This window comes from Buteo buteo, chromosome 4 (genome assembly GCF_964188355.1).
Source record: "Buteo buteo chromosome 4, bButBut1.hap1.1, whole genome shotgun sequence".
NCBI lineage: Eukaryota > Metazoa > Chordata > Aves > Accipitriformes > Accipitridae > Buteo > Buteo buteo.
In genome coordinates this window covers 60,844,566-60,860,888 of record NC_134174.1, presented here as the reverse complement: position 1 = coordinate 60,860,888, position 16,323 = coordinate 60,844,566, and the positions used below count along the sequence as shown (strand labels likewise).

The following is a 16,323-nucleotide window of genomic DNA, read 5'->3' as shown; positions in this document are numbered from 1 at the left end:
CCGGGCCGGGCAAGGGCCGCCCTCACGCCCGGCGCCGGGGCCTACCGGGAAGGCACGTTACCGGCGGGGACAGCCCGCGGGCTGCTCCCGCTGGCCCAGGGGGCTGTGCTGGGCCCGCCGCGGAGCCCCGGGCACCAGCCGCTCCCTCCTCTCCCGCCATCTCCGGCTCTCGACAGCCCTCGGCCTCCGCCTCCCTTCCCCGCGGCAGGGGCGAGCCGGTATCGCCGGCGGCGGCTGCCGGCGGATACGCCGGCTCGGCCGGGGCCCCTCGCCGCCAGCCCTGCCGCGGCAGCAGGCCCCGGGGGTCGGCGGCGGGGAAGGGTCGCCGCGCTCAGGCAGCGGGCCGAGCCTCCGCGCCGCACCGCGCCGCTCCTCCCCGCGGAGCCCGCTCGGCGCCTAGGCCCGGCTCGCATCCCCGGCGTGGCGTGGCCGGGCCCGCCGGCGGCCTTACCGCCTCCACGGCGTGCTGCAGGATGGAGGTGAACTTGGAGAACATCCTGTCCCGCGACTGGAGCAGCCGCTGCCGGGAGGACCGCGAGAGCTCCTCGATCCGCCGCCGCCGCTCCAGGGTGAGGGCTGCATGCGGGGGCCTGGCCGCGGGGATCGGGCGGGCGGGCGGGCGGCCGCCGGCTTTTTGCCTCTCGCTGCCGGGCGGACACCGTGGCACTGACACCGCCGGGCTGCGGCGCCGGCTGCCGAGGCGCCGGGTGTCCGCCCCGGCGCGGCCTGCAGGGGCCGCCACCCCCCGCACGCAGCCAGCCGCGCCGCGGGGAGGCCCGGCCCGGCCCGGTGCGGTCCGGTCCGCTTGGCCCGGGGCCCGCGGGCCTGGGAGGCCGAGAGCGCCGACCCGCCGCCGGGGCGGGGGCGCCGCTGGCCGTGCCCCTGGCATTGTCGATCGAAGCGGGCCGCTTGTGCCGGGCCTGCCCAGGGCAGGGACCCTCTGCCGGCCCCCGGGGTGCGGGCGGTGTGGGACACCGCCGGGGGTGGGAGCGGGCAGCGAGCTCGGGGTACCCCGGTCCGGCCCTCCGCCTCTGCGGCCAACTGCCGGGCAGGGAGGTGAGGGGGAAAGGGGAGCCCCCCAGCGCTGTCACCGTGCCCAGAGGCCTGCCGTCAGCCTCCCACAAAGGTCTCCGGGTCTACCCGTCCCGCTCTGCTTCATGGGGGCTGGGAGACAGCCGCCTCCACCCGCACCTGCCAGCATGGAGCGTAAGGAGAGGGCCTGGAGAGGGTGGCCGAAGGCCCGGCTTGCTGTCTGCTGGGACGGTTGGGATCTGTCACTGTCTGCAGGGACTGTGAGGTCCTCGGGGAAACAATGAAGTAAATGCCCGGCTCTCCACAAAGCAGCGTAAGGGTGGTAAGCTCAGAAAAGTCGGTGACATCTTGTTGCTGCTGGGTGAGAGGCCGGTGGGGCTGGTGGCGTGGGCCTGGCTGATGGCGGTCCTTCCAGGGCTTGGGGAGTACCACAGCGCGAGAGGGCTTGTCGCAGTGCGCGTCTTACCTGTTTCACTGCTGGTTTTTTTCCGCAGAGCTTTGAAGGCGACAAAGAGGGCTTTATTTCACCTCCAAACCAAATACTTCAGAGAGAAAGGTCATCCCTGCCATTTTCCCCTGCCACAGGAAAAGCAGAGGTAAGGTGGGGTGATCATAGGTTATACATGTAGGCGGTGGGCGGTCTGAGACGTTTTGGGCACAGCTACAGTTCATGGGATAGTGTGGGGGCTCTGGGCAAAGGGAAGTTGGGGAACAGGGTTGATTTGGCACCGGGGGAGCAGAGGGAAATGTTGGGAAGGTGACAGACCAGTATGGGAAAAGGAAGAGAACCTGTAGTACCAAATGGAGAAAAACTTTCTCGGTTATATTTGGAGAGGAACACCAACTTCCTCATATACTAGGAGCAGGCAGAGAGAGGCGAATCAAAAGACAGAACAAAACTACTGTTTAGCTGCTGTGTTTTAAATTGTGTCATCTGGGAAGTCTGATGATGACTGTTGATCTTGTGGTGAAGTCTTACTAATGATTCTGCTGGACTGATTGTTGTTACTACCTCCATGCTTTGCAGGCATGGAGAGCCACAGTCCAAGTACTGTATGGAAGTAAATACTAGTTGTATGTGGACACCTTTGCTGAAGTGGCTAAGGAGCAGAGCTAGCTCTTTCCTTCTCAAAATCCAGATGTATCAAATAACAGACATTTAAGAGGTAATTATGTTTTTTACAAAAATCTGCTTATTGTGGGTTTGTCAAGTTATATTCTATAGATGTTCTTAAGAAATGTAAGTTTTCTATGTAGGTAGTCATGTGATGAAACACACATACCATCTCTGCGTCCAGGTAATTATTAACTGGATGGATGCTGCATTTGGAAGGTGCCCATCTTCTATGATTTAACATCAAAGGTTCTATTAGACTTTTAAAATGTGCTCTAGGAGGCAAACTCTTCTTCTGATGAATCTAAGTGGTGTCTACTATAGTTTTGCAATACATCCAGATTATTATTAATTCTTATGTATATTTTTATATGTAAATACTTATATCTATTTTTACTTATATTAGTATTTTTATATTATAAGTACAGTTCAGGAGCTACATCCAGCCTGCTTATATGGTTTGTATTGCAGGTTTGTATTGCTTTCATTAAAAAAAGAAAAAACAAATGACAAGTTGTAGGTTTGAATACAAACATGTCAGCAAGCGGGCTGAGTAGTGGTACAGCTTTTCTCCCATCAATGTGAGGGTGTTCACTGTGTTAATGGGGACCTTCCCATTCTCTCACCATAGATACCGTTTTGGAGCCTGCATCGTTTCTGAAGAAAATGTGGATTTAAGGCACACGTGCTTGATTAAGGTGTCTAAGAGAACATGGTAATTTAAAATGCTCTTTGCAATCCATTTGTTTTTGCAAAAATGTCTTTTGGGTGAGCCTGGGCCTTCCCATCTCTGAGTAGCAGAATGAATAAAGAAACAGTAAGGTATCATGAAGATATAAAAGGAGACAGTTTTATAACAGTGAGAGTATTCCTAAGCGTACTTCACAATTTATGAAATCATAAGTCACCTCTTCACAGATGGTTAGGTAGAGCTTTTCTAATGCTTGAGGGCCTCATTATTCTAAGAGTGCCTGATGTATATAAAAACATTTTTTTTAAACAGAACATTTCATTGTGGTTGGAATTCAGATTTTGGTTGCAAAAGTGACTTCTTCTTAGGACTCCTCAATGTGAAATGCCTTGCAGTAAAGGAAACAAAGAAAATATCACAATTATGTGATTATCCCTAAGCCTGTTAAACAAATTGAGTCTCTGCAAATAAACCTGCTTTTACTTACCAATATATTGAGCTTGAATTTGTAGCCATACTGCAGAATCCCGTCTGTGGTGCATATACGTGTTGTACACTGTAGTTAGGGGGTTTTATGTTCTTTTAAAGTAGTCTCAGACTTCTCAAGTATATGGAGTTATTTCTCACTCCTGGGAATATTAGATAAAGTACTGGCAGACCAGTAGTAATGCAAGTCACTGGAAACTAACGGAAAAATTATTTCACCAATGTCAGTGCAAAAGAACTCAGCTGAGGTTACATTCTGTTTGGATACTTCTTGTTCTCATTGGAGATGATTCAACCAGAGATGACTCAGTTACGTACAGGCTACCAATGTCATGTCATATGCAACAATACATCTTCACCTGCTCATGCTTGATGTTTCCCCTGAAAAACCTCTTTTTTAAATAAGTATTACTACTTATTTTAATACTCTTGAGAGCAGAGCTCTGCTGGTTTTGGGGTTTGTAGTTCTTTGGCAAGGTAGTTCTTTTTTTGGGTGGCACATGCAGTGAGTTAGTGTTTTGCTTGAATGTGAGTTAAGACACAGGTTGAAAGTGAGGCTCTTTTAATTGATAGGGCTTTTGGGAACTAACTTTTCTCCTTCTGCCAAATTAAATTGTCTAGATTAAATCAATTTAAATGGAGTGAGACAGTGAGATAATGTGCTAGTCTTTCTCTCTGAAAATCTCTCTGTCTCTGCTATTTAGATTGATGGCACCAGGCCAGTCTCTAATGGATGTATTTGTCTACATTACAGAAGAACTTCCTGCAGTCTGGACTTTTCCTTCAGAGAGGTTGAGGATTTGGAAGGTACATTTTTGTACCCCAGGATGAAAACATGCTAGTAGAGCTATGCGTAATATCTGTTTAAATTCTGCGCAGGAATTTATTGTGATTATAATAACCAGATTGACATCTATGTTTTCAGTGACTACTTGGATGAAATAAAGAATGAAGTGTTAGCAGCTCAACATGATCTCTGCTTTTGAGGAGGGCTAAAGAGATGTTTAAAATCATCTTCTGATTCCAGGCTTTATTACAGAAAGCAAGCATTCTGTGCATTGGATACCAAACAGCATAGTGTGACTGAAGTCCAAACTATGCTTCTCCCAAGTTTAATCAGTGTCTTGTATGTAGTATCATACGTGCTTCTGTTTGCTGTCATTTTCCATCATGAATTTTCTGGTTGTCTGTGCTCTCAGCTGCGTGCAATACCTCCCTCTTGCTGATTCGCTAGTAGCACCATGTAATCAGCTCATGCAGTATTTCTTTAAATCCCATTTTCAGGCATTTCCTGGTCTGTGCATCCTGCTCCGTGACTGCACGTCTACTCCTGCTCTAGAGACATTCATTTGTCTTCTGATGGGTTACAAACTTCCTAGTCATTAACCTATTGTCTAATTACTTACCTGTCACATCTGCAAGTGTCTTTTTACTCCATCACTCATTGCTACTGTGGAAGACACAATACTGGCCTGAATGGACAAATATGCATGCCCAGTAGGCTATTATTCCTTATGTACCTACCTCAGTTGCACTGTCTGTAACTACCCTGCTTTAGCTTACATAATGGGTTGTAAAGGAGACCACAAGGAGGTCAGAAGTACATGTTGTCAGTGAAATGAGACATTTATTTTCCAAACACATCATTCTTTCCTCAAATGTTTCTATTCCACTGGAAGTGTTATAATCCAGGCTTTCCTCTATGAGTAAATATATGAATGTTCAGCCATATGGTATCTGCAATTGTTAGCATGTAATAAATTATTGAAACCAGATAAAATACTCTCAAATATGATCCGTTAGAACTTGGCCAATTTCACTGAAGTCTGCAGGTTAGCAGGACCACAAGTTTACTTGTTCTTGTGGTAGTGGAAGCTGGAGCAAAGAGATTAAGGATAAACTTCTGGGTTTATGCTATACTGCAACTGTAATGACTGCAGGAGTCTGAGTGTGGTATGAATAGACATAAAACTGGATTTTGCCCCAAAATACTGGAAAAAAATAATTGAGTGGTCCATCTGCTATACATTGGTTCCCTTAATCATTTGTCTGTGTACTTGCCGAGAGGGAAGTCTAGCAACCAGAATCTGCATGTATTTCTGGGGAGAATTTAGATGGTTAGCCTGGACCCTACTAAGAGATTTCCAAGTAATTTTCAGATCGGCTCTGGCTGTGTTGTTTGTTTTCTAATGCATAATAAGATTTCATTGTTACTTACATCGTTGGATTTAGGGCTATAATCTGTTAATCCCTAAAATGTCATCAGATAATCTGTTTAATCATAAGCAAAAGCTGATCTTGATAGTCAATATGAGTTATGCAGAATAGTTCAGGCAATACTACTATGCAAGTATAGAAACTTTCAGCAGATCTGTTTTGCATTAGTCTACAATTAAAAGTAGGTTTTTGTTGGGGTTTCAATTCAGATATCTTTGTCCTGGGGCATAATTGAAATCTTTCATGGAGTCTGATACTACATTTTGGCATTGTAAAATGTCTTAATTTTGAAGCAAGTGTCTCCGAATATTTATGATGCGAGGTACTCAGTAGTGGCTTCACGATTAATTTTAAATTATTGATAGCACGATTATCTAGAAAGGCCCAAATACTAGCGTCACAACTCTCTCCAGTGTTCACTATCCATAGAGTTACATGACAAAAGTCCAGTGGTGTTCTTCAATATTTTGTTAGACTTAGAAGGCAGCCAGTAACTCCTGTGAGTTCCGTTCATGGCGTCTTGGTAGGAACCTGCTCTTACCAGCAGAGGGCACAGGTGACCTGGTTTAATCTGTGGGACACACAGCAGCAAGATTGAGAGAGAATCCCTCATAGCTAATTTGGGGGGGGGAAATAACCCTATGTATCCTGTGTAGAACGAATTAGTATACCAACTAGTAACGTTACCTCTGGGATTAACTGCTGCCTGATACTTGGCTTGTAAAAGCTTTGGTTGCTGCACATGACGGCCCATCATCTTAGCAGTTCACTTGTCCCACTTGGTTCTCAAATGATGTTATTTGAAGCTACAGGACTGGCTTGAGTTTATGAAGACATTGACTTAGCCCTGTGGCTATCACATTCCACATGATATTTGCATCTTTGCAACAACTAAACCCCAATGAATTTAGGAAGGGTCTTGCATTCAAAGACTGGCCCTTCTTGACAACTAACTGAATTCTTGTGTGGTTCCCAAAGAGGTGAGAGTGACCATGTACATCACCATTGTATTATCTTACCTGTAGGTGAGGGTAGAGGGAGTCATCTGAACACTTCCCATGCTCAGAAGCTGTACTCTGAGCCAAACTGCATTTCCAGAAAAAGTATGTACAACTTGATCCTTCATAATTCTTTCTGAGTCATCAGCCCTGTAGGAACGAGTGTCTGCACTTGGATGAAGGCTTTAAGGAACTGACCTGGAGGCACTACTGACAACAAGCAAAGAAAATGAAGTCTGTAGTAGACCCAGGGTCATCTAGAAATGTTTCTACTGCTCATCCCTGTTCTTTTGCCACAGGCTGTTTTGGACTAGTTTGACATTCAGTTGTAAAATGCTGAAGTAAGCAGACCTGTGTTTGTAATATGCCTAATATAATGGAACCTGTTCCTGACTAGATCTTGGAGTGGTGCTGTAATGCACTGTCTTTGATTCCTGCCTGGCAGCTCATGTGCCAAGCGAAGTGTTTCTACCCATTTAGTTTCTCTGGGTTTATGTTCAGAAGCTGTTATCCCCCGCTTCTGGGTCTCCCAGGAATTCCCAGGTGGTGTCATATTGAGCTGTTATTCATACCTGGGGTGCTTGATTGCTGCATCAGACGTGCAGTCTGTATTTCCTTCTTCCTCTCTAGCAGTAACAACCAGGCAGCAGAAAGCCAATAGTTGTATTTGGCATTACATGTACAGCATACGTTGAAATTCTGTGTTCAGACATAGAAATCTTGTACTAACATTAATCGGTTTCCATGAGCTGTTGCAAAACAGTTCATCCCAGTGCTAGATCATAGCCCGCAGAGGGCAGCCTGACCTCGTGTTTTACTCCAGCAATGTGCTTAACTGGAGAATTCAGTCATCTGCTGGCATTTATCAGTATGACTTGCTGTGGAATAAACAACTGAATGTTGTGGAGAATTAGCATCAGCCCTAAACTCAAACAGATTCAAAAGTGGACTGAAAAAAATAATTGTGTGACTAAATTAAACCTTCTGTGTTTGGTTTTTTTTAACTCATTGAAAGAAAAAAATTGCAGGAGAAAACTCAGCTAGACCTGAGCTTTAAATATCTTGCATGTGCAACAGATAAGTTTATTGGTAGATGTCAACAGGCAAGAGAAAGAAAATATCCAGAATATGTGTACCTGAATGTACTGGGCAAGACTAACAGGAGAAGAACAGTGTCGCGGTTTAACCCCAGCCAGCAACCAAGCCCCACGCAGCTGCTTGCTCACTCCCTTACAGTGGGATGTGGGAGAGAATCAGAAGGGTAAAACTGAGAAAACTCATGGGCTGAGATAAAGACAGTTTAATAGGTAAAGCAAAAGCCATGCACACAAGCAAAGCAAACCAAGGAATCCATTCCCCACTTCCCATGGGCAGGCAGGTGTTGGGCCATCTCCAGGAAAGCAGGGCTCCAGCACGCCTAATGGTTACTTGGGAGGACAAATGCCATCACTCCGAACGTGCGTCCCCCTTCCTTCTTCTTCCTCCAGCTGTATATGCTGAGCATGACATCGTATGTATGGAATATCCCTTTGGTCAGTTGGGGTCAGCTGTCCCAGCTGTGTCTCCTCCCAACTTCTTGGGCACCCCCAGCCTCCTCGCTGGTGTGGTGAGAAGCAGAAAAGGCCTTGGCTCTGGGTAAGCACTGCTCAGCAATAATGAAAACATCCCTGTCTTGCCAACACTGTTTTCAGCACAAATCCAAAACATAGCCCCATACCAACTACTATGAAGAAATTAACTCTATCCCAGCCAAAACCAGCACAAAAATGTTTTTCTTTTTTTCCAAATCTCTTCAGCAGTCTTTCAAGATTCGTGTTACTGTTACTGTGACTGTAAGACTGTGCCTTTGGCTGGTTGGCCCATGTTCTTTCCCAACTGTGTCCTGAGTCCTTGTGAAACAGCCATCACAATTTCAAGGAGACTTTGTCCAAGAGGATGTGTCTACACGCAGGCATGTGCCTTAGCTCTAAAACTGATCGCTGCCAGGTTTGGGACGAGGGGTTGCTATCTTGACTTAGTATGATTAAGGATCAAGGCATTCAGTTCCTGAAAAAGAGCCAGTACTTTGTGTCTCTCAAATCAAACTGTGTCCACCAGCTAATTAAGGAATGATCTTGATATGCTGTGAAGGGAGGCCTGTCCACTTGTATACTTCTCAGCCAGAGGGCCCTGCAATACAGTGTTTGGAAGAGAAAATACGTATAAAGCAAATAGCATTTGAGCAATTAAGACAGCCTCAACAATGTGTGAATTCCAGGAGTACGGGGAGAAACCTAAGTATCTCTTATGATCAAATGTCAAATTACTCACTGATGTGCTTTCACATTGATTTAGATAATTTCTTTGGCCCCAAACTTTCTACCCTACATAAGCACAGCTGTTCACAGCAGAATGTATACGCTTCTGAGAGTCTGGCTGATTGTAATTGCAACTACAGGTGAATTTTTGCTTCTGATTCCTAAAACTTTCTCCATGTATCAGAGTGCTGAGAGATTTTGACTCTGTTTTATTTAGAATATTCTTTGCTATTCTTGCCATGTTATTCATAAACACCTTTGCTAATGTGAACTTTGACCAAGGAAGTATCTGTCATGTTTTAGATTGATAGCATGATGTAAAAGTTACTCTGTGTAAAAATGCTTGTACATTTAACCAACTCTGATTGCATAATTTAATTCAGTTTGGCCACAGCAAATTCTTTAGGGTAAAGGGTAAAGTAGGGCACACAGTGAGGTAATTCCCCTACTTGATGCAGATCTAAAAACTCTGGTTTATAATTAACAACAAAGGCAGTTTGTGGGATTGTCTCTGTATCTCCTGAAGGCATGCACTGAATACAAAACTAGAAGAAAAAAAGATTTTGGAGTCGAGATTCGCAGCTCTTATTCATGGTACATACTTCATCTGTACGCTTGTGAGAACCTGATGCAAAACCTGATTAAGTTTCTGACTCTGAGCTCTTTGTTGGGATCTTCCTGCTAAGGATACGCACATAGGGGTGGTGCTGAAGTTCTTCAGCAGTAAACGCTGGCCAACATTTTGCTGATCTTTCCAAACCTGACTCACAGAAATGAATTTGTCATTTTGGCCCTTGTGTACTAATTCCCCATAGACAGGTTAGCCATTTTGATGCAAGAACAATATAGACCGCATATTAACAACCTTATTTGGGGGCTTTTCCTTAGCTGCCAGGATTGCCAATATTTCCTGGTTATATAAAACCTATAGCATCTATGTGATAGCATGATTTTTACATAATCCATCTAAAAATGTTTGGGTTCTTGAGTCCAGTAGTCAGTACTGATTTAGGATAACGTAGGTTCAATGTTATATTTTTTCCCATAAAAGTGCATATACCATGGACAGTATGGAGGGTTGAATAACATGCAGAGGATTAAGAAAACTGGTTCACGCAATGAAAAAAATAAGGAGGATGACTTCAGGATTTGTCTTACTTGGGAACTTTCTAACTTTTTGAGGTTTTTTTTTCTTTTTTTTTTGTTTGATGGTTAAGTCTCTTTGTATATGTGGGGTATTTGGGGAAAAAAAAACCCACTTCAGTAAAGCATTTCTGTTAATATTTGCTGTGAGTAATTTGGAGCTCAGTTCTCCTTTGAAAGATATACATGGGATCTTTTCTCAAAAAACATTAGTGGGAGCTGCCCTTGAAGCTCACTGAAATCCGTGAAAAGCCGTGTATTTATGTGAATATGCTGTCCATTGCTGACTAATTGCAGATTCTAGTAAGAGTCTTATATTGAAAGTGAGAGAGCTGTCTTGCTTTCATGTCATTCATGTCACAGAGAAGTATTTATTGTGAGCTTATTAAAATTCTGATTAAATCATAAGACTTAGTAATGCTGTTGATTTTGTTCCTTTCTAGTATGACTGCTATAGGTCTGATTTCCCTAAGAAAGGAGCCAGTGGAGTTATGGTGGAACACATGGTAAAAACTTGTAGAAACGTCCTGTAGTTTCCATCATTCTTCAGCATCCCTGTATCAGTTCAGAGAAGTAAGTTAAATAGATTGTCCAGGACAGTCCTGGCCATCCTTGCCATTTGCCTTACCCACAGAAGTTGTTCTTTGAAGCCTACTTCTGTAAGAATTTGTCTTTTGTTCCAAAAAAACCCTAACTTTTATCACAATGATCTAGTTTCAAGAGGACACATACTGCATTGTGCAAAGATGGGTATGTTCTGACTGATGAGTTATCTGCATCAGGCAAAGATGTAATGCTGACTTCTACCTGCTTTTTCATCCATCATTCTCCCCTGATTTTCATGAAAAAAAGAAAAAAGATTTACATAGAACTGATAGAATCTCAATTATTTTTAAAACTACTATCCTACTTTCGTAGGTGACAAGCTGGTTCAAAAGTGATGAGGGACAAATAATGATATTATAAACCTCATTTTCCCTAGACTTCATGCTAAAAGTATCAATAGTTTATTTCTTTTTGAGGGGGTGGGGAGAGGGTAGGGAGAAGGGCAGGGACTGTAGGAACTGGTACTAGCAAATTGTTGGAAAGCCAAAGCACAGAACTCGCAGTGATGTATTGCACATATACAGTATATTACAAAGATGGTACAGTGTCTGATGTTAGGTATCTGAGTCTTGGTCCAAAAGCTACTGAAAAGCAAAGGGAGAGATTCTCACCCATGTTGCTGTGCAGATCATGACTGGGGCAATGTATTGGCTGTAAGACTTCAGTAACAATTAATGTTTTCACATTTCAAACTTACAGGTTAGCTGGACATTATCATTCTTTTGAGAGTTTTCTGTTTGTCTAAATCCAGTTTACTTAATGGAAGGAAAAATGAATTTTCTTTTATATATTCACACAGTGGCTAAGTGACAGCAAGGTATGCTGCACAGAGAATATAGTCCAATATTTAGGATACTTTTCTGCAAAGATGCAGGTTCTATTCTTTGCTCTGACATACCTTTTCTCTGTGACCTTGGACAACATACTTAGCTCCTTAGGGGCATTTAGGCATCTGAAAATACTAATAGGGGATTTGAAAACACCTATTTTTTGTTAAAATATATTAATCTGTTTGGGCACCTCTAAAAAATCCCGAGGTGCCTGTTTGCATCTCTTAAAGCCCGAAAACCTTTAAAAACTGTTGACCTTAGTGGATCTTTTTACACTGTCTAACTTGAGTTAGAAGCCTAGGCTGTCTGTACAGTCAATAAGAGAATGTAGGAGGTAGGATCCTGCTTCCCAGCTGACTAATTCAGAAGCCTCAGGTAGATGCCTGAAATAAAACAATGTCAATCACTGCTCCTTAATGGACTTCTAAAGTAGTCAGGAAATGGCTCAGTCAATCAAACAGCTGAACAGCTTGCTGCTGCTCAAAAGGATCATCTCTTTTCCCTCTGATGGTTCCTCCTCACCCCTTTCTGGCTGTGCAGTTCTGCATTTGCCTTCTGTCAGCTCCAGTGTTTATCTGAGCCTTTGCTTGCTTTCTGTATCCTTCTGTATCCTTACCTGGCAGAAAACTAGCCCAGTGCAAGAAAGTGAGCAATTCTTAGCTAATTATTAAGCTAAAGCAGTTCCCTGGGGGTCAAACCAGTGGTAATGGTGCTGCAGTGAGGGAAGCAGGAGCAGATGGGTTGGAGTAAGAGAAGAGGGAGCGCATGGGAGAGTATGTGACCACCCCTTGCAGAAGCAGCAGTGGACTCTTGGATTGGCTTGTCCATCTTCTCTGGCTCAACATCTCTTATCCAAGTATCTGAGGCCTTCATCTGTAAAACAGAAATCATGGTCTCTCACTTCTTCTCTGTACCTCCCTTTTCCACCCTCTTCAGCTTCCTTCCACATTTCCTAGGTATTGGCAGGATCTGAGACAGCAACTACAGGAGCTGATTCAGCTGCACACATGCAGATTGCCTGACTGGTACTTGCGGCTGATGAAGACGTGCCCTTCAGAACTGGTAACTGTTGAGTTCCCACTGCAGCTTTTCTCCTTCATTTTAATTTCTCTTCTTAAGTGCTAATTGCTACAAAACTTGTAAGGATGTAGAACTTTTTCTGAATTACACCTTTTATTCAGCTTGAATTGAAATTCTCCATATCCAAATCTGATAATTCTTGGAGGGGACTTGATGGACAGACAGGAAAATAAAACTCTTATCAGCCTCAATTCCTTTGGAAACCCAGCTAAAAAGCTCTTTTTAATGAGTGCTGTATCTGATCCATTTTAGCATTCTCTGACCAACATGTCAGTTGAACTTCTCTGCCTTAGAGACTTTACACACTGAATGGAATAAACTCTTTGTGTTCTATAGAAACCCAAGTTACAAATGCCTTTCCCTTCCTATTTCCTAGCAGTATAAAGAAAGGAAGTTCTTCATTAAAAAGCTAATTTCTGCGTGTTCCTGAACCTTCTTTTTAAAGCCATCTATTAAGTATGACACAGGAGAACCCTTGATAGTGCTAGTCAGAAACTCACTGAGGAAGTGCATAGGAAATTACTCAAAAATACAAAATGCTGTCATACTACATTGACTGAGAAAAACCTTGGCTCTTTTGGACAAGAAGGAAAACTTGAGTTGTTTGCAAGTGGAAAATTCTATTCATTTCAGAAAAGAAGACAGGGAAAGGAACTGTTTTTCAAGTGGATATCAGGTCACCAACTAAGGATGATGCCATAGGAGTGTGGAAGGAGAAGAACAACTTGAGATTTGTTTCATTCCTGCTGCAGGATTCAGAAACGTTTGCAACAGGCAAGAAAACAGAATGACATAAAGAGAATGATTGAATTAAGGTGTGGGGGACACTGGGGTAATCCATGGCAAATAGAGCTGGATGCGACTAAAAGTCGTTGCTGCGTGTGAGCATGAACACAAATTCAGACAAACAGCCAGATGTGCCGATTCATTTTTTGTGCATTATCACCCGATGAGAAGGCATGCGTGTGCTGTCCATTCTGCCGCTGCTTCCATGCTTTCTTACACATATGCGCTCCCTGCTCAGTTGGTGTGATGGGGAAGGTGAGCGGCATAAAAGCACTGCCACTGGGTTGGTCTGATAGAGCCGATATGCTGGCTAGGCTGCACTGTCAAACGGCAGTGGGAATGTACGATACGTCTGTTACTAGCATCCATTTCTGCTCTGTGGACACACTGTGATGCAATCTTCACCACCTCTCTTAGATACAAAGATTTTGGTAATCGGGTTTTTTTGATTGAAAAAATGTGTAGGCTTCTTGCTAGTATGGAGATGTATAGTGTATGGTAGCGCAGAGTGGAGGAGTGTGATTCAGTTTCTCCCGTTGTTTAGTTTGCATGCTGGCTCCTCACTGAACATCACAGATTGCGCTGTTTCTTAGTTGATAGTTGCCCATTCTGAAATTGATAAGACTCTGCTCTCATGTTTTAGTTTCACTATTCTGATGTGGTCTTTGAACCTGTTATTCTTGACAAACTAGCGTGTTGTTTTGCTTAACTCTTGCCAGCCTCTAATGAACTGGTGGCACAGGGGTTTTCTTTTGAGTGTGGCTTGGGAGTATTTGGCTTTATTAGATGGGCGGCTAGGCTCCCGTGGGGAGGGGTGTCCACAAGATACCGATCTTGTTCTTCGGTGCTTTGCAGTTGGTTGCTTGCTGCTCTTATTAAGGTGCCAGGAGGAAGCCGAGTACTCTTTTCTGTATGTTAATGCCAAGATTGTTTTGCAGACAACATTGCTCTGATATTTATGTTTATATACTATTTACATACAGATACGCAGGTGTATAGTTGCTGTGCTCTGCTGCTGTTCGGTGGGTGAATTTCAAGCTGTGCCACAGACTTGAGTGTCGGGTGGTAAACGAGCTGAACCGCTGTCGAACAGCCCAGGCAGCGATTTTAGCCGAAGACCCGTCTACCCAGCGCTCCAAGGAGCAGAAGGTCTGCCGGTGCTTTTTCCTCGCGTCGCTTTTGCGGCCGGCGTGACTCTCCCCGAGCGCATCGCCGTGCCACGACTCCCTCCCGTGACATTTTCCCCCAGCGGCCGGTATCGCCTTATTCCTCTGCCCACCCCACCCCACCCCCCCCCGGCACCGCTCCCAGCCCTCGGTCACGCCTCACCGGAGCCGCTGCGGCCGCGGCCCCTCCGCCAGCCCTGCCCCCGCCCCGGCACACACGGACACACGCACGGACACGGACACGGACACGGGCACGGACACCCGCGCGGGCTCGCACACGCACCGCAGGGCGCGCAGGGAGGGAACGCGGCGGCGGCGGCGCGGACCCGCCCGGCCCAGCCCAGCCCAGCCCAGCCCAGCGCCGCCGCCGCCCCCCGCATCGGCCGCCGCGGCGCGGAGGGCGCAGGGCGGTGCGGGCCGTGCTCTGCCCCCGCCGCCGCCGGAGCTCGGCGGCCGCCCGAGCCATGTCTGCCAGAGGTGGGTCTCCGTCTACCGCCGGGCTCCGCGTCCCTGCGAACGACTTGGGCGCGGGCGGAGGAGCCGCGCTTGACCTTGCGCGCCTCGCCGTGCTGCAGTGCCCCGCTCGCCGCGCTTGGGCGGAGGTTGGGGGGGGAAGGCGAGGAGATTTGATTTTTTTTTTTTTTTTTTTTTTCCCCCCCTTCTTCTCTCCCCTCACCCCGCCCGGTGCCATTTCGCAGCCGGGCCGTGGAAGGGGCTGCGGAGCGGGCTGCAGCAGGGCTTAGAGCCGCAGAGGAGCATCCTTCGGGGACCGGCACCCCGCCCGCAGCACCTGCCGGGCCGGGCGTGCTGACCCCGCTTCGCCTTGTGCCGGCGCCCGGGGGGTGGTGGTGGTGGTTTGGGGGGGGGTTGCCAGGGAGGTGCGGGGGTTTGGGGCGGTTTGAATGGTGAGGGGAGCGTGTGCGGGCAGAGGAGGGAATATGGTGGGGAGGGGGGTGGGCTGAGGGTCGGAACTCGGGGGCTGTTACCGCTTGGGAAACGCTAACTGGTCGGTACTGGGGCGTCTGCAAGCGCTAGTGAGGCGTCTGGCTCGTCGTGTCGTTCGTAAAGGGAGTGTGCTCCTGTTCGGGTGTGGTGGTAGATCCAGTCGTCAGATTGCACCTCCGGTGGGCATTCGCATCCGGCTTGAAATTAACACCTTGAAGTTGTACTTCAGATTTGCATTTGTTTTAATAACGGTCCGGACTCGCGTAGCCTTTGTCCTTTGCATGCGTTTGTGCGTAGACTCTGGCCCTGCGCTTGGTAATTGTGGGCTGGAGACGAACAGATCAACCTCGTCGACTGCAGATCCTGTCTTGTCCCAAACTTCTGCTTCCAGTATGAGAAACTGATGCAGGTGTGGCCCAAAGACTGGTGCTTTAGGGGTTTTTTATTATCGTTAGTACCAATTAAAGGGCTGGAGGCATAAAGTTAAGCATTTTCTGAACGTTGTCGTAACAAAGCAGAAATACTTGTGAGCATCTCCTGAAGAGAGAAAATTATCTACACAATAATGACAAGTAAAAACACTCCCTGGTTATCTCTGAATTGAAAAAATACTTTGTAAAAATTATGTATTAGAAATTAACAAACCCCTGAATGTAGGGATACGTCTTATTTGTTTGTCCCCTTATTTCTCTGCATCTTCATGTATTAAATACTGCTCAGCATGGACCAGCTCTTTCATTTGCTTGGATTCCTGTTGATGTCCAAATGAGCTTCGGGCACATGGAAGGCATTGTGTGACTGCTGAAAGGTTGTCAGCATTTTGTGGTTAGGACCATACTCCTAAAGCATCACGCCCATTTCAGATATAAATAATAAATGGTGTTAGAGCAGCATAATTCTTAGTGGCACAGTAGAATTCTTGCTTTAGGAAG

At 46.0% G+C, this 16,323-nt stretch overlaps 3 protein-coding genes across 12 annotated transcripts in view; 2 read left to right on the top strand and 1 right to left on the bottom strand.

Annotated features, from left to right (window-relative positions):
- FHIP2A (FHF complex subunit HOOK interacting protein 2A) overlaps positions 1–714 on the bottom strand; it is a 36,165-nt gene extending 35,451 nt beyond the window's left edge. Inside the window, exon 1 of the mRNA XM_075026457.1 lies at positions 452–714. Within this exon, the coding sequence (XP_074882558.1) occupies positions 452–496 (45 nt within the window). The 5' untranslated portion in view covers positions 497–714. The remainder of the gene's footprint in view (positions 1–451) is intronic.
- LOC142030373 (uncharacterized) overlaps positions 439–16,323 on the top strand; it is an 86,946-nt gene continuing 71,061 nt past the window's right edge. Inside the window, exons 1-6 of one of the 10 annotated variants that reach the window (XR_012650167.1) lie at positions 439–569; positions 1,527–1,628; positions 2,060–2,198; positions 2,778–2,861; positions 4,028–4,130; positions 4,249–6,525. Coding sequence is in view for 1 of the 10 variants with exons in the window: in XM_075026469.1 (XP_074882570.1) it covers positions 474–569; positions 1,527–1,628; positions 2,778–2,807 (228 nt within the window). In the remaining 9 variants the exon portion in view is untranslated. Of the gene's footprint in view, positions 570–1,526; positions 1,629–2,059; positions 2,199–2,777; positions 3,324–4,027; positions 6,526–16,323 lie in introns of those variants that run through there. The other 9 variants (XR_012650168.1, XR_012650166.1, XR_012650165.1 and 6 more) reach the window with 9 other exon arrangements.
- The window catches only part of ABLIM1 (actin binding LIM protein 1), a 209,576-nt gene continuing 207,939 nt past the window's right edge, over positions 14,687–16,323 (top strand). The window contains exon 1 of the mRNA XM_075026461.1: positions 14,687–14,923. Within this exon, the coding sequence (XP_074882562.1) occupies positions 14,911–14,923 (13 nt within the window). The 5' untranslated portion in view covers positions 14,687–14,910. The remainder of the gene's footprint in view (positions 14,924–16,323) is intronic.